Consider the following 18314-nt stretch of genomic DNA (forward strand, 5'->3'; position numbering starts at 1 on the left):
GACTTATGTTCATAGCTTTCTTGTTACCAAGAAACAGCAGAAACGTGAACTCTTCTCTCACTCTCCCTGTGATTTTCAGTTCACATCTGGACGTTCAGACACTCCCTAATGAGCAAGGAGTCATATATATATATTACATGGGGATACAGCAGAGCAACAAGTTGATGATCATGTGGAACAGCTTTCCTTACCATTAGCTTTGTGCTGGATCAAGTACTGGCCTTTAAAGAACTTGCATGTTGAATTATCTCCTTTGCAAACTCCACAAGCATCCAGTACAGCTTTGGAACCAAGTCCATGATCACACCCCACTTGCTGCAACCAAAAGGCAGAAGTAAAGGACTCAGATACAAGGGAATTTGAAGTCACAGCTGCATTTTCTATTAAGGAGTCAATTGCCCACTTAAAAAATTAGACATTAAGTTTTTAAGAAACTTAATTATTATCTTACTTCACAAATTCCATCAATGCAAACATCGTATTTATTTGATGAACACAAGGTTCCGTCCTTCACTTTGCTGGACATTGCAAAGAAAAAGTCAAAGTCTTCAGCTGTACAGTACAATTTACATCTGTCTTCCTCTGGGGAAAACAAACAAACAAACAAACAAAAAGACAAGGAAGTATTAGACCTGTGGCACAGTTTAAAAACGAACAAACAACAACAACAAAAAACTCCAAGCACCCTGCTCTTTCTTCTTGCATCCCACATGACATTTGGCAGCTAAAAGGATTCATTGTGTAGTGACTTATTAGGACCCCAAGATAGGCAAAATTACAGACAAATACATTTTAAAACAACGTGTGGATTTAATGGCCCACACACTCACAGAATTAAGAATTCAACACCAATGTGAAAATGGGCACATTCATTAGCTTTGCTGCTGTGGCTGTGATTTCAACTCCACTTGTCCATAGTTTTAAATCTATTGTAACAATGGTATTGAATGTTTAATTAAAGTTTGAAAAAGGTATGATTGCTCAAATGGTGTGTTCAAATGGAAGCTAGGACAAGGGCGAGGTTTTCCCCTGACAAAAGCACTTTTCCTTAAAAATGCCAGACCACTGTCAATCAAATTTCTTCTTATACACAGATAGTATATTGTGCTTATAAAGGGCTGTTAAATTCTATGTAGACAAATATAATGATGCTATTGTGGATTTTGGCCCAGTTGCTGAAATACAGTTTTAATATGAATATTAAGTGCAACAAATAAAGCAATGCAAAATTTTCAGGAACATGAAATTGGATTCTAAATAGTATCCTTTTATTCTTAAATAAGCAGCTGGATTTTCGATAGTATGTAGCACTCAACTTGTTCTACAGAGGCAAGGCATCTGTAGCAGTTTTGAGAACGAGATCATGCTTTCAGGAGTATATAGATCATGGGGGATATTTTGAAAAGCAGTTAAAGAGAATAAAGACAGGCATTTTCAATTTCAGCGTCACTTGGGAATTTCTTGCTTTTGAAAAGTATGCCCTTTGTCCCTAATTTAAGCTCAAATTTTTTAAACTAAACACGGCCCTCACCTTAAAACCAATGTAGGCTACATTAATTTCTGTTAAATGAGGTATTATTCCCCCTATAATGTAGCATCCACTGTTACATGCTGTGAAACCGTGTTTCCTCTTTGCTCCATTCACAATGGCTGTTAGGACACAGATTTCTACATAGCAACTGAAATGTCTGCAAAATCTTTTAAAGAAATTATAAGCAGGCTATGAATAAGTTATGGGTGTGTGTATACTTAATGGCATTGAAAACAAATTTGTACAAATTGTAAACAAAGCAGCTACATGTGATATAATCCAGTGACTTTTCTTTAAGTAGCAGCAATTACATATATAAAATGTACTTTCAAACTGCAGCAAATACTTGCTATAATTGATAAAAATGAACATTGATGCAAACTGTTTACAAAACTAAGGTGCATAAATTAAAAATAAACTTTAAATCTACAAAAGACAAGAGAGAGTTATTGAGACCTGAATTTTATAAAGATAACTTTAAAAGATGTATTCCTGTACATTATTTGTTTTTCTAATTCTTAAGGGACTGTACCAGTAGAAAAGTCAGAAGGTTGATTTATTGTTACATTTTGAAATCTGAGAACATTCCAAAGGAAGGAAGATTCTGGTAGCGTTATTGTAGAAGCTCACACTTCCCATGCTGAAAAATCCATGGAATTTTTTTTGTTTTCTATTGTTTTGTTTTTATACTAAAACATATGTAATATAAAAAAAAGGGCTAGCAACAGCTGGGGAGTCATGCTAAGGACAAAGGTTTAAATTCACAACCAAAATGAACTCTGCATGTTCATACAGGTGGTATCACATAAGAGCTGGATTCAACTATGCTGGAAAGCAAACATATCTCAAATAAGCCAACTCAATTTCTATATGCTTACATCACGGTGTTATTTGCCTAAAGAATATGGATGAATTTCAGCTGGTAGCTTGCCTCCTGGAATGGCCTTTGTCCATCAGAGCTGTGGCATAATTACCTTCCACTTTAGTGTATGGCTTCCATTTGTAGTACCATCCCCGGAAAGGTTTGCTGTTATATTCTGCACACTGCTGAGCACGGAAGTCCAAACTATTTGCTGGACATGGCTGAGTATTACAAAGTTGATAAATACGACTGGAACCTTGGCAGAATTTGCCACCATACTGTGGCCTAAAAAAAAAAAAAAAAAAAAAAAAATTCATTTGCAGCACTTACTTTTTATGTGATTGGCATGTTACATGATGCACATTAAGAGAGAAAATGAGAGGATGTATTATCTCAGGAGATCAGTATTTCTTATACAAACCATTAATTTTCGTAGTTGCTAAAACCCAGCAAGCAGTTGCCATGAATTATCTACTTCGATCATTGCAAACTCAGCAAAGATGCAAACATCTAGAGGTGAATCATGTGTTCACTAACTAAAATTTATAGCTATTTTGCATTGGCTGGTTTCAGTCTTGTTAATAAAGCTATTTTTACTCCGTTGTAACCCAGGAATGAACATGTGCAAAGAATTACCCATCACAATAAGAGTTAATAAAGGATAACATAGCACTGATCAATCATAAACAAAATGAATAATGACATTCGGTTGTTCATTTACTTTATAAATCATTTTGAAAAAGTGTGCTTTTAAACAAAGGAGGTGGGACTACACATAGTTGCCCTGCTATAGGAAACCATTGACGTTCATGGATAACTTTAAATATGTCACATTTGTTTCAGCAAACCTTACTTGGGTATTTCCCTTAATTTTGGAGAGAATGAAAAGAACATATTCTGTTACTTTGCTTTGCATAACTCATCTTATGTCATCTTATCAGAATTATATATATATATTACTATTTGGTCTATGTCCGTGATTGTAAGCTGATTTAAAATGCAATAATTGCTCTTTTTAAAATGACTGAGAGACCCTGCAAACTGATGAGATATGTATTCACTCACTTCCTTATTCCTTATGGATCTCCTAAGAATCCACTGATGTTATTTTTGCAGTTCCACAACACTCAGATATACATCTGCAAGTACTGAGCCAAGTCTTCAAAACCCCGAACTCTAAGAACTGTTTGTGATGTTATACTATTTCTTGCATCAAGTGGAAAAAAAAAACAAAAACACAAAAGTGAGAATTCTGCACCCGCATACATTTATATTATGATTTTTAAAAAGTGGGGAAAATACATGCTTGGGAGACAAGATCTTTCAGTGGATGGCATGACGATGTTACACACATATTACAGACAAAAATGAAAATAAAATATATCAGGTAATAAAAATATTATTTTAGTTATTACTTATTTAATAATAATCATTATTTAAGATATATTTAAATGTAAAATACTGTTAAATTTAAATATTATTTATAGTCATCTATATAGCTAATATAAAAGATAAAGTTGCAACAAGTGTGATCAGATTTGTTTGTTTAAAGACTCAAACAGTATGCTGTAACTACACCCCATGTCAAGTATCTCATGCAATTTTTAACATGCATCTGTCTGGGGAGTAATATGGAGACAGCTTGGTGCAACATGGGTGAGAAAATCCACATACATTTTATTTCGTTGTACTGTTCCGTATTGTAAATTTTAATTCCCACACATCTAACCCACTAACTAAGCTGGAACTTGGTTCTTATGTTTTAAATCAGCTTTGAATGTACACAATACCTGGCTTTTCCAGAATTCTGGGCTACAAAAGAGTTTCTCCAAGAAAGAGGTGTAAACCTTCTGCTACGCCATTTAAAACTGGGTTAAAGCACCAGAGAAATGTGTTGTGGAAAAAAACACTTCCATTGACCTTTCTTGAGGTCATCTACTAACTACACTGACACTGGGTACAGCAGCAAAGGTCTTAAAAAGAGACGGATTTTCCATGCTAGCTAGTGGCAATTCAGTCTTCGAAGAGCAGGGAGGATGTGAATTATCAGTGAAGTCAGTATTTGTGCAGCTGGGGGGAGCCTGGAGTTTAGGCAGCCAAGTGTTGGGTCCTTACTCAATTCTCTACAGACTTTCTTTACAGCTTCAGCACATATATGATTTTTGAACTCCTTCAGCCCCAGTGAACAAATCTGCTTTAGTGGAAGGAAAAGAAGCAACCTCCTTCCAAGTAAATGCCACCAAATAAGCAATATAATAGAATTATTTATGGCTAGATTGTGATTTCTAGCCACAGGCTTGTATTTAAGGATGGTATAAAATTCCACCAAACTAAGGGAGCACTGAAAGAGGCATTCTGTTTCTCAACTCTGTTCCAGCATTTTAATATTACAGTACATTCCCATTACTGAAGCCATTGGCCAGAGAATTGATGGGAACATCTCCACCTTCATTTTTTACCAACCAGATGTCAGTTGAGTAATTCACAGGAAACTAGATGTAGGACTACAAAACCAAATTTCAGAAAAAAGGACTAATATTGACACTGATAAAGTCAAGCTTTTATTGTGATGTTTATACCAACACCTTTTGGCTTCAGGCTAACAGCTCTTTGAGTATAACCATGCTCACAGTGAAAAAAGGGTATTCCAATATTTTTATAGCAGTATAGTGCTCCTAATGCAGATACAGCATAAACTTTCATAGGTGTACCTTCCCAACTTTGGCACGTACTGGTAAAGATCCCTGCATGAATAAATGGAATAAATGCTGTTATAACTGAGGCGTTACTGATGATAATTGGAGAAGGAAGAAAATAGTTGAGAAAGGCCAGCACAGTCTCCAAAGAATGAATTGTAAAAGGAGTATAAGTACAAAGCTGCCAACTTCATATAAGACTCAAATATTAAAATGCTACAAGTGTAGCTTAAATAAATTCTACAGTACCCTTAACAGAATGCACTGAAAGATCAATGAAAGAAACTAAAGTGGCTATTCACTGGAATGTAACACAGAGAGTGTAAAATCCCGAAAAAAAAAAAATTAAGGAAAATAGGGAAAATATTTCATGCATTATGAAGTGAATGAGACTGAGATTTCTGGACTCCTATTTTTTCATGTTTTGTAATCATTTAAATTGAAGTGAGGACATTTTTGTTCATATTATGACCATAATATGACAATAACACAAAGCTAGACAATTGTTCTCTGCATGAATTCAAAAGATCTACAATGCCTTTCACAATCTTCCTTTTTATTAATGCTTTCAATGGCATCATTATTTTACACTGGCTTACATCTGCATTGTCTGTACTCACTCTTACAGCTATTGTACAGAAAAGATTAAAAAAGACATGTTGAAGCCATTTTATTGATTTAGTCTTTTATTTATATACATGCTAAAACTCCATTCTACTTCTGCTTCTACTGAACAATGCACTATTGTGAAGTGGGTAGGATGCAGTCCCACAGATACAACTCAGGTATTAATTTAAATCTCTCGGGCGCTCTTCAGGTTCTTTCCCAGCTAAACTATTAAATTATGTAATCTATTTCTATCTTGGAAAAGTACCCCAATTGTAAAATGTTGTGATTTATGAAAACCAGATCCATGAAATTACACTGGGACAATTTATAGAAACATAATGCTTTTAGCAAATCTTCATAGCCCTGTGTTTTACAGATGACCTCCATAGGTGTCTGTTATTATGAATTCGTACATAACTGAGGTGGTAATTCAGGAGCCGTATCCAGAGCTGTTTGGGTGTGATCACAATGTCCATCTTATTAGTATCATGAGAAATGGAATTGAATTGTTTGGATATCATTTTCAAGAGGGGAATTTCACATGCTAACGCAGATAATAAGTATTTCATAAGCAGCAGTCCGAAGGTGTATTTCTCACCTGTCTAAGCTCTTAAATAAGGCGTGTCACCATTAAAATCATGGGAAACCTAGAAATCTCCCCCAACTGTCCTGTAAGAAGGTCCACTCAGTTCTTCAGAGATCCACAGCCCCTGTCATAATCTCTTATAGAAATACATATTATTTATTGTTGTTCTCAGAATTTTGCTATCCAAAATCATCTGTCAGGCTTAGGAACAAAAACATTAGCTCCTACACAAACCTGGATTAGGAAAACTGAAATAAATATCTTACATATGAAATAATATGCATATATATATTGAGATATCTAAACATCTGAAATGTATTTCAGAAGTTCAGAAAGAAAGGAATCATTATTCTTTGTTTACGTGTAGTTTTAGAAGTGAACAATGAACAGTCAGTAGGTTATAAATCTTTCTATGTGGTTTAACATTGAAAATGGATAGGATTCCACTTTTATATAAAAGTGCTGTGATGTGAAATACAGTTACCTGGATATCCATTCACTGTTGTATATTGTTGTGTAGATGGCTTGTTTATGGTCTGTAATTTCATCACTCTAACTCTGAGAGAGATTTATAGTATATTCTCCTTGCTCTAACTGGATTATCACTAATGTAATAAAATTTAATTTTTTTAGAGACACAATCCAGTTCTGGTATCAAGTCTTACATGGTTACATGAAGTCTTACATCAAGTCTTACTGAAATTAGAACAGATAGATCACTCTGGGTACAAGTTTTAAATACATGCTGCAGTAACAGACACATTGCAAGTTAAAGAGCTTTTGTGTTAATATAAGTTGAAATCATCATTACTTATTATAGTAAGCCAAACTGAAACATTCCAACTAATGGGCATTCTTCTATCTTGCAGGGAGAGCAAGAGAAGGTTTACAAATCAATGCAAAGAACAAGGTGCATACATGCAAATTTAGCAGGAAAAACAGGGACCAATGTAAGAAAACCAAAATATACATATATATGACACATAATTCAGAACCTCTATTTTCATGCTAACTACTTTAAAAAATGAAGCTATCCAAGTAATTTTGTTCATCAAAAACCACAGAGAAACAACAGAAAAGGTTGAGAATGCCCTGCTATGGATCTGCAAAGATTGACTGATGGAGGATAATAAAGACTATTTTAACTAACTTGAGTTTTCCCATAACATAGTATATGAAGCATGGATATTACTACTGGAGCACTGTGTAATAGGTGTGAGGCTTCTTTACAGACTCATATAAACTGTGTCATATTTTCTCTATTCTTTATTACTGCAGTTTAAATGCTGTTTTTATTGTGTGCAATGAAGAATACATGTGTATATGCCTGTTAAAGTTTTGTATGAAATAAAACAGTGAAATCATTTTTTTTCTACTAAGTTGCAGTGAACTGAGTACTTAGAAAAGATTCTGATCTGATAACACTTTACTTCTACTATGAAATAGTATTGGAAGGAATAGTAGTATGTACAGTGATAAGACATTGACTAGAGGAACATGCCAGAAATGTCTTATGACTTAGCATACAATACTATGGTTCAGCAACTTTATTCTGACTTGTGAAACATAAAAGAATACAAAGAATATGACAGACATACAAAGTCATCAATCTAGAACCATTTTGATACTGACTTTAAACGTCTTTGGTTTATTATTCTGGACAGTATGATCTCATCAGAAGTCTTTTAAATTACAGTTAAATTATTAGGTGTGAATATGCCTGTGTGGCATTTCTTTACTGCAGCAGGTGTTTGATAAACTGCAGTGTTACAAAATAAATTCAAAAAGTCAGAGTGTATAGATGTTGCAGTGTTCTAGCAGTCTTCGGACAGCCACTACTTTCTTCTAGTGGACAGAACATATTTTTGTCCTTTAGATACTGACTGGTCATAATGGACATGAAAGAATGGTCTAAGAAGCATTTCACATGTATCATTTCCCTACAGAAATGGACCCTATCTGTTTTGTTTTGTTTTAATAACATAAACAGCATAAAAATAATACCTTTTTCATATCTATGTCTTACTTTGGATTGTTGCAGTGTCTTTCTTGATATGTGACCCCACCTCCGCAAGTCCGAGTGCACTGCGACCACTCGGACCAGGCAGACCATTCACCATTTACAGGCTTGGGTCCCTGATCACCATATTTGACACACTGTCCTCTTCGACACCACTGCCAAAAGAATGCCAAAAAATATCCCATCAGAGTTAGTGGTACCTAGTAGGTGCAAAAGAAAAGAAAAAAAATGGAAATTTAAAAGCTCTAGTGTTTTACCCTAAGAAATCTAAGGTCACCCATTGAACTCAATGATATAGTTCACAGTACGACAAGGGCTCTGAAGTAGGAGATTGGTCAAAATGATGGTATAGAAAAGCGGTGCCCTTAAATCTGTCCAAGCTCTGACTCACAATCTCTGAAGCACAAATTTTCAAAACTGTTCTTTTGAAGAGTATCTTTTTGGGTTATCTTCCCCCAAAAAACATGTTATTTGATGGTCTTGGTTTGTCAGAACCTCAAAATCTCCCATGTAATTTAAAAATAGCCTGCTAAAATTCTGCTAAAATTTCTCTCCTTTTATCATTCACTTATGAAATAGTATACAAAGAGAAAAAGCAAAATAGAATATTTGTCAGTAACTTGGAGATCAAAGCAATATTCTGTCGAAACAAACATTACAGCAAAATAAAATATTTTGTCTAACTATAGATGAGTGTAAAATAGAGTGCAACTATAGCAAATAGCCGTGTTCTTCTAGTAATGATCATTGATGATAACATGCATGATGGCCTTAGTTTCTACAGCAAGTATTATGGCTTAAGAAATGTTTATATCAAAGTGGAATTTGAAGTCTTGATCTAATTCGTGTTATAATCAATGGATTTTTTTACTGATTTAGATTTGCTAGATGTATCTTATTCCATAGCTTGATGGGAGAGACATCACTACCTACAATCAAATAGGCACCACTGTGAGGACAAGTCCTGACTACGTATTGCAGTGCAGTCTTTTACAGAGCAATAAGCAAGTCCATGATACAAAACCTAGGGTGGTCTGGATAAAACTGGTCTTGAGAGGAGCTAGTATTTGACCCAATACAGTCTAAAACTAAGGTAGAGTGACATCCTATTTAAAATAACTTACCATACTTATACCACAAGCTGTTCCTTCTGCTGCTGGCATGAACTTTGTCTCACATCTGTGACCTACTTTGTGACACCAGAGAGCTTTGCATATATCCTGAAAAGAGAAAAAAAAAAAAAGTACTTACCATAGAACTCATAATTCCCATTATGTCCTGGTGTTTAGAAAAAGTAACAAATGATATATGCCTTTGTTACCATATAAGCCATATAGACAAAATTCTCTGCATTTATATATTCAGAGTTTAAGATTCATAGTACAGCCATATGCTGTATATCGCCTTCTTGTTTATGCACCATTTCACTATATACATATTTTTCTACTATTTTGAGTGTGAGACTATACTAAAACAAAAAGTGTGTTAAAATGTTAAAGGCTAAAATTAAAACAAGTCTGCAGGGACAATAAAGCTGAATAGATTTTCTAAAACATGGGAGATGGCTGGAAAACAGTCTCTTCACGATGCTGTTCACTCTCACCTCATTGTTTATTAGCTGTTGAAGAAACACTGCTTGCATCAACTGATAAATATGGTGAATATAAAATAAATCAAAATTCTCCAGGATAATAATGGGAGTAAAAGAAATGACAACACTTTTCAGAATGACCACTCTGGATTGTTTAATAAAATGTATTCTCTGAGGAGGCCAGCAAGGACTGTAATAGTCACTATAATAATGGGTTAATCTAAATTAATCCTTCATCACAGAGTCAGAAGTTCCATTTTCATTGTTCTTAAATGACTCTGTAGATCTTTTCCAGACTTCCACATCAATGCAGAGGAGTAAAACAAAACACAAGAAGCTTAGTCCTTTTACCACCCTCACCCCTCATGAAAGTTTTGATCAAAGCTCTGCTGCCTGCTAATGTCCCTAAGCATACTAGGCAAGGGCTCAGGGGTCTAATGTATCCAACTGCACACCTTCTGACTCATGGAAAAAACAAATTTCCTTCTGGAACACCTCAGGAATGGTGATATTCCTCAAAGGAGGCCGGTGCCTTCAAAGCAAATTGCCAAGCAAGATAAGGTAGAGGAATAGCCCCAGGCTCTGGAGAACAGTGTTACTTCTACTTATAGAATGCTGCAGTTCCCTAATATAATTTTAACTTTCCACAAGGATATCAATAGGTACCTTTACAAAGCTGAGGTTGCACACTTTCGCTTTCATTCCAAATTGCCATTTGCACTGGGTATCTGCATCGTAGATCTGCCCGGGCAGTTTGTCAGGGTATTTATACTGTCCTGTTTGCTTCGGTTCATCAATCAGACAGGCAGCTTGAGCTGTACTATAATGAAAATGTATAGTAATTATGACTAAGGTCTTTAAATCACAACATTTTAGTTTGCTACAGAACAGCAAAAACATATAGTATGGTATACAGTACTTTTAATTAGCTTTATAGTCATGTACTGAAATAAGAACATATGCTTGCAGGAGCCAAAAGATCTTGACATCTTGTTGGTAGCCTGACCTGCAAACTTTTAAGGAAGCAGGAATTTCCAGGCTTTGGGACTGTTGTGACAGGAAAAAAATGGTACCAAAGTATTTTGCTCCCTTTATTTGCATGTCACAAGATCAAGGTAATCTAGTCTGCTTCTTTCCCTTAAATAGATTCCCAAAATCAGGAATCAAGAGTCAACACAGACACTGTCTCATTTCAGCATTCACTTCATGTGGATCAACAAAAATAAGCCTACTGCGGCTTGTGTGCTTTGGGTTGGCTGGGCCTAGCTTAAGACCAAATGTACACTCTGGTCTGTTTTTTTTCCTTTATGTATGCTTGAGAAGCCATGTATATGGAAGGTAACCCTACGCTAGATATATCTTCCAAGTGTAAGTCTGTTGGACCATACTGCATGCTGGAGGACTTATGAGACTTTATTAGTTTGCAATTTGCTTTTGTAATCTGAATATGCTGCATCACTGGAGCAGACAAAGTCACCAAAACTCTGTCATCTTTCCTATCCATTGCTCTAAGATAATAATTTGAAACCAAATACTGAATAATTTGAAACCAAAAAACTGAAATATGTAGGAATTCGATTCTTACTTCAGAGAATTAACATCTACAATGCCCTTACTGGATCTGGGTCTTAGTACCACTTACACATTTTTACATAATGATGCATAGTCTACCCATGTACAACAAATAAAAGGAAAATTTGGCAAGAAAGGACTGCAATTCCGATGACATTAAGCATAGACAAAAATACAGCTCCTTTAAAAGCATCACTGAGTAGTACCAACACTCTGGAGAAACAGCTGGCATCTTTCTCTTTTTAACATTTTTTTCTCCAGAAGCAGTGTATGAAAAACTTAAAATGTCCTTACTCATGTCATGAGCTAGATCAGGAGAGAAACTCTAGGGAGAAAGGCAACAAATGTTAATTTACATTTTTTAATGACTTTGGCACTACTGTGTTGGTCCTCTTTTGTGTTCACTTCCTGCTAATTCTCTAATAAACCTGACAGAAATGCTTGGGAAAGAATGATATGCCAGCCTTTATTATAGGATATTCATGGAGGGCGAAATTTGTTGTTTTGAAATGAGGCAGGAAAAAGACACTTATATTGCACAGAGAAGTTGTGGATGCCCCATACCTGGAGGTGTTCAAGACCAGGTTGGATGAGGCCCTGGGCAACCTGATCTAGTGGGCAGCATCTCTGACATGTCAGCGGGTTGGAACCTAGGGATGGTCTTTAAAGTCCCTTCCAACCCAAGCTGTTTTATGATTCTATGGCTCTCTGATTCTGTACCATACCACCTATACACCTCAGATGTCCAAGTGTGCAGGCTCAAATAGTGCACTGGTTTGAGCACATTTTAAAAGAGGTAAATTTCACACCTACGTAATTTTTATGTCTGTTCAAGAGTTCAAGGCCAGTTACTAAGATACATTCCCTGGCACCGGTCGAGATTAACATCTGACCAACCTGAGAAATTTGTTGAGATACTGCCTGCTGCATACAGACCACGAAAACACACCATTGTTTCCTGTAAGTGTAGGAGACATAATATTTCCCTCAGCTTTTCTACAAGGATTTCCTTCTCCATCATGAATCATACCAAAGCTGAAAAAGAATCATACATGAGAGTGAAAATTTACATTAATCAGAAGCAAGACGCAATTTGTGGCAGAAGAAACACATTACAGTCAACACCTCTGTGTTTGAATTCCACTAAAGGATGAACACATATGCACAAACCACCATTCAAATGACTATTAGGGTGAAACAAGCTCCAGTTAACAGCATTCAGACTTTACTGTCATCATGCACTTGTATGATTAGAAAAAAATAGTCATTTTTCAAGAAAGACCCATATTGGTGATGGACAGGAGCTCTGCAATGTGAGCTGCTGACATGATATTGGCATCTAATTACCAGAGCTACAGACTGTTTCAGAAGTTTTACAGTTTAACCATCGGTCTTTCTTTCATGAAATTGTGCCTGTTTGTTGTATCATGAATTGCCAGTGAAAAATTCTAACATCTGCTTTATAGCTTTATATGCCCGCCTTGTTGGACATCCCATAACAAGCCAAGAACTGATTTTACTTGGAGTCAACTGTGTCTTGGAAGGAACTCCTAGGGGCAATGGGGGGGGGGGGAGGGGAAGGGGGGGCGAATATTATACCATCTATAATAAGCCTGCTCTGCAGATAAACAGATGATGAATTTCTTGCAAAATCATGGTGAAAGAGAAATATTATGAAGAGTTCAAGTCACAACTATAGCTATATGTTTTTGCAGCCTTAGTCAAATGGGGCCAATCAATGCCAAAATCAGATTTATACTCTAGGTGCCCTATTTTCACGTCTCCAAAATGCTAAATACCTTATAGGGGAAAAAAAAAGGCTAAAAAAACAAACAAAAAAAAAGTAACTAATGAGTTGTGTGGATAATTGCAGCAGAGAAATTACCCCAGATTGATTTTTCCTCCATGTGCCCTCCTATCTCTCTCATTTATATCCATGCACCAAAAAAAAAAAAAAGTGAGTGATAATAGCACCACTTCTGCCATTTTACTCAAACAAGACCTTACTAATTGTTATTAATCCTTGAAATAAGGGAAATGCACAATTAGTACATGTACAAAGAGAATCCTATTGATATGGATGGAAGTAGTGATTCTTACTATTTTCAGTCACAGCTGTAACTTGCCTATGAATCTACCAGCTTAAAATATGCAATGTTGTCTGAGCCTTTCTTTGCCTATTGACAACACATGCTAACATAAATATTGTGGAGATCAGTACCCATTGAAATAGCAGTTACACAGCTGGAAGAATAAAATGTAACTGTCCTCCTAATCTGAGGAGGAACTACATACCTGCATTCAATCTGGAGCAAAAGAGGTGGGACTGAATAAATAGAATACATGTTATGAATATAAAAATCTTACACTTTTTCTAATTTTGGGCACTAACTTCTCTCAGTCAAATCACTTTCTTTTCCCTGCCTTTGCTGTCCTGTCATTTACTTTGTCTAGACTCTTTAGTGGGAATATTGCCTCTTACTGGGTGCTCTGCTCAATCTGCAGTATCATGAGGCCCTGCTTTCACTAGGAGAGGTGTTACGATAACATGAAGTATAATAAGCAATAATAAAAGCCACATTGAAAATGATAAATGATGTGGAGCTCATGGTTATAATAAATTTAATTTTCAGACTTTGTATTTACTCACTGTACAGGACATCTGTGGATTTCAATGTGTTTTGAATAGAAATTTCAAAATCTGTTACTTCAACATTGTAGTACATTGGCGACTTTATGAATGCAATATGTGCACATGCAGGGAATATCTAATTTACTGGGCTTGATCCTCTACTATTATAAATCATTGCAGGCTCATCAGAGTTACTGCATGTGTTGCCACCAGCTGAGGATCCAAACTTGCTAAAATATGTCTCACTCTATAAATGGACAAAAAAGTCCCAACTGAATTAATATGTTATAATCCTTTTTAAAATACTAACTTTGTTCACATGCATTACCGTCAAAGAATCCACAGTTTTAAGACCCACTCACACAATGGGCTCTGAACTCCCAAAGGAAACATTAAGCTTTCAGGTAAAAACACAAACTACTTCTATAAAACCAAAAAAAGTGTATAACAATTTAAGTGATTCAGTGGATGACACAGTGTGATCTATACACTATACAATACCCTCTTAATATGAAATACTTAGGTTAATATATTCACAGTGGACCTCAGCACCTATAGGGTGGCCACAGTTTTTCATACAGCAAGACTTTGTGTTTCACCGGATCCATATTAATATGAGATCAGTGCAAAACAGTCAAATCACTCCATTTATTTTACTGAAGTGGATGGCAGTACCAATCCTACATTTGAACTGAAGTTTCTCCTAAAAATTCTGAGTTGGTACAGTCAGGAGAGAACTGTCTGAAATGATGCCTGACTCTCAAAGACACACAATGGACATTTAATGAGCAGAATGAGAAAACTCCAGGAAATGTCCTGTATGCATCATCGTGTCAGATAAGAACCATGGTCTGAACCTTCAATAATTGCCACAGGGCACCATTTTTTCTCCAGGACCAGAGCACAGTTTGAAAGCACTTCTTAACCTGTTATATAAACACTGATGATCAATAGATGAGATCCTAAATTTTCAAAATTGCACTGAACTACCTTACACCTTTACATGATGAATCGTGTACCGTTTCCAAAGCCACATGCTGCATGCTGATTGTTAGGATTGCCAGACAATAATTCTGAGGACGTTTTTCTTCCACAAATCTCTGTATCACAGAGACCAAGTTCTATCATTTTACACTTCATATTATGTAGTTTCAAGGACATGAATATGAACAGATGATAAGAGTTTGTATCTGAGGCAGTTGTTTTCTAGCAGATAAGATGCATTTCATTAGACAGGAGTATGGAAATATACCAAAAGGGCACATAATATAGGAATCAACGGCAGTGGTGAAAAAAGAAAAAAAACAACAATCCAAAAAAAGCATTTAAGATGTTCCAAGTATAATCTCTAAAAGTGAATAAGAGTAAATGAAACAAGATGGAGATTAAACTACTAAAGGAAATAATTCTTGAAAAATAAGCTATGGGCCTGATTCTCTCCCTAATACTGATCGAAGGGCATTAAAAATCTACTGAGCTCAGTGAAACTGCATTAGTGTGCCAGGAGGATGAAGCCATATACATTTTACATATTTGGTCCCACTGAAAGCATTGGCTCAGTTCCCATGGGCTTCACAAGTAGCTGGATTATTCTTTAATTCCTTGTTTCCCTCCAGACCTGTGAAAGGGTCACTCATGTAGACATTAGGTCATAGTATATACTGTAGAGCATATCTGTACAATGAAAACTAAATAATCCTGATTCAGTCATGCAGAATCTGAAGGATTCATGCCTTGAGCAAACAGCAGTATATAGGAGCACTACTTTTGAAGGATATTATGTGCAGAAATGTTGCTGTACAGAATAATGATCCTATGTCCATGTTTTCTCTAAGCCTTGATTTCAGGTTTGTTCCACATTGAGAAGCTATACTTCCATACTACCAGTGGTTAATTAGAATCCAACTTGAGCTATGTTAGAACTGAAAGTCAAAAACATATAAAAAGTTCTGAAAAGGACTTAAAATCTATCTGGAGAAAATAGGACAGTAAAAACTAATTGTCTTCTTTAGATCTTAATTCAACAATTCAGAGAATAGCTGAAGCTCCACAGAAGACTACTGATTTTGCTTGAGAGACAGCACTTCTTAGGAAAATGACACTCTTATTACCATAGACATCAAATGGAAATCCAATGGATATATGTACAGAAAGGCTAAAACTGCCACAAAGGTTGTTTTTAACCAAAACAGTCATTAAATAGGTGAGAGAAGAAGGAACGATAAATTGAATGGAATGAATGGCTCCCAGATTCTACAAAACACTGGAGGGGACCTCTTTAAAAGACTCTGAGAGATTGCTTCTTCATACTATGAGTTTCTGTGTCCCTTCTGATTTTGGAGCTACAGCACTGATACTAGAAGCAATTTGTCTACCAGAACATGATAGCAGGGTGGAAAGCTTGTAGACTTAAATAATAGCTTTTATTTTTTGTTCTGGTTATCATCCGGAATATGTAAAGCATCAAAAAATAAAAATACAATACACGCTCCATGGGCAGCTGATGCTGTCTATATTCTAATAATTGCTCTCTGTGATCCATGGGTAGCTGATTTATATTAATTGATGGTGTGTTTCCATTCACTTACACATTTATTTATAGAAGGAGTAGGTAAGACTCATGAAAAATAACTTACTTGTGTCCAGATTCATGAGCAATTGTAAAAGCCAGTCCAAGGCCTGTATCTTCATTAATGGTGCAACTACGGTATTTGCTGCACATTCCACTGATAGGTGCAAATCCTGAAGGAAGGAAATGGTAGAAGAGGTTGTTCCTTTACAGAATGCTAAGTACATATATCATCTACACTGTTCCTAATAAGCCGCTCCTATTGTGTCACATGAAGATGCAAGATGGCTATCTATTTCATCAGTTTTATCATGTAAGAATTAAAGCAGACTTATTTGACAATAAAGGGACTCCTGTATAAGAAGTTAATGCAAATCAAACCTAACTCTCCAAAATGCACTTTACTGGAAAAGATTATTCTTTAAAATAAAATAAAATAAAATAAAATGATAAAATAAATCAGAGTGGCTCAGAGTTATTTTCAAAATCTCAAGTATTCCTTGAAGAGGTGACAATCCAGAAGGATGTTTTCAGATAGCTTATTTGTCCACTTTTTCTGGGGCAATAATACTTGAAATACTCTTTTTCTTCTAGGTAACTCAAATATATGTAATAATAATACAGCTCTTTCCTGTTCAAGAAGTTTAACATTATATACAACATTGGCCTTTGTTATTTGAAAACATTTCAGTCTCTGTGAATCACGATGCTGATGTTGACATCCACAAGTTTCTCTGAATGTGTTTTCTTACCATACCTAAAGTATCACAAGGCTCATTTTTCCAAGAGCAGATATCAAAACCCGTAAGCAAGATGGCATGGTCATGACGTTTTCCATTCTTTCCAACCAGAGCAGATTGCCATTGACAAAAGCTGTTCAGTGATTGGTCTGCATGGTGGTTAATCAGTAATCCACCCTGTAGGTATTTCACAGACACAGAAAGAAGGTGCTTCCATCAGTACTTGAGAAAGGTGATTGAAGGAAGAAGAGTTGGTTAGGGAAAAGGGAATTATTTCTGTTTGCATTTTTTCTACGTGAACTTATGCAATCCTGTATTTACCATTTGTGATGACCAATTCAGTTGATGAATGAATCTATTAGAATTATAAAATAAAACTGAAGCATTCACCAGACACAGGTATTTTCAAAGTCAGCAGTTGGAATACAATAAATAGGGATTTGATTCCTGATAAAACTGAATACCAAAATATTTTTAACCTTGTGATTAAAATTTTTGGAGATTTCTGTGGAGGAAAAATATTATCCAAGTAGATTAACCCATCAAAAGTTGCTTCTCATCAGGAAAGAATTTTTCTTCTTGTCTTTCAGGACCATTGCCAAAAGAATCAGCTCCATTCCCACCTTCTGTTACATGCTGTCTACAGTTTGGAACTTTTGACTCTTTCCCTCTTCTGATCATCCCACTGGAGAGCCTACTTCAAAACCTACAAGTAGATTTCTCATTCCAGCCTTCTCCAGGAAAATGTTGGAAACTTAAGTTTTATCTTATTGGATGCATTTCAAAGTTTCTAAAGAACATTTATATGAAAATGAAGGTTTTAGTATCAAAAGAAAAAAGGAAAAGCAGTGAAATCTAGAAAACAATTTTTGAGCTTTTTGTGATTTCAGTCTTCTTCTCACACTT

At 35.7% G+C, this 18314-nt stretch overlaps 2 protein-coding genes across 14 annotated transcripts in view; one reads left to right on the plus strand and one right to left on the minus strand.

Annotated features, from left to right (window-relative positions):
- LOC310905284 (uncharacterized protein) overlaps window positions 1–8278 on the plus strand; it is a 289193-nt gene extending 280915 nt beyond the window's left edge. For both annotated transcript variants that reach the window (XR_014588897.1, XM_083851367.1), the window contains one exon: window positions 7154–8278. The gene's annotated coding sequence lies outside the window, so the exon portion shown is untranslated. The remainder of the gene's footprint in view (window positions 1–7153) is intronic.
- Window positions 1–18314, minus strand: part of ADAMTS18 (ADAM metallopeptidase with thrombospondin type 1 motif 18) — an 84508-nt gene that overhangs the window by 28220 nt on the left and 37974 nt on the right. For 8 of the 12 annotated variants that reach the window (XM_083851354.1, XM_083851362.1, XM_083851360.1 and 5 more), the window contains 9 exons: window positions 17426–17585; window positions 16736–16841; window positions 12365–12502; window positions 10562–10715; window positions 9429–9524; window positions 8311–8504; window positions 2506–2678; window positions 452–582; window positions 192–315 (listed from right to left, as the gene is read on the minus strand). In XM_083851354.1, the coding sequence (XP_083707480.1) occupies window positions 192–315; window positions 452–582; window positions 2506–2678; window positions 8311–8504; window positions 9429–9524; window positions 10562–10715; window positions 12365–12502; window positions 16736–16841; window positions 17426–17585 (1276 nt within the window). The remainder of the gene's footprint in view (window positions 1–191; window positions 316–451; window positions 583–2505; window positions 2679–8310; window positions 8505–9428; window positions 9525–10561; window positions 10716–12364; window positions 12503–16735; window positions 16842–17425; window positions 17586–18314) is intronic. The other 4 variants (XM_083851356.1, XM_083851363.1, XM_083851361.1 and 1 more) reach the window with 1 other exon arrangement.

This window comes from Anser anser, assembly GCF_964211835.1.
Source record: "Anser anser genome assembly, chromosome: 11".
NCBI classification, from domain to species: Eukaryota; Metazoa; Chordata; class Aves; order Anseriformes; family Anatidae; genus Anser; species Anser anser.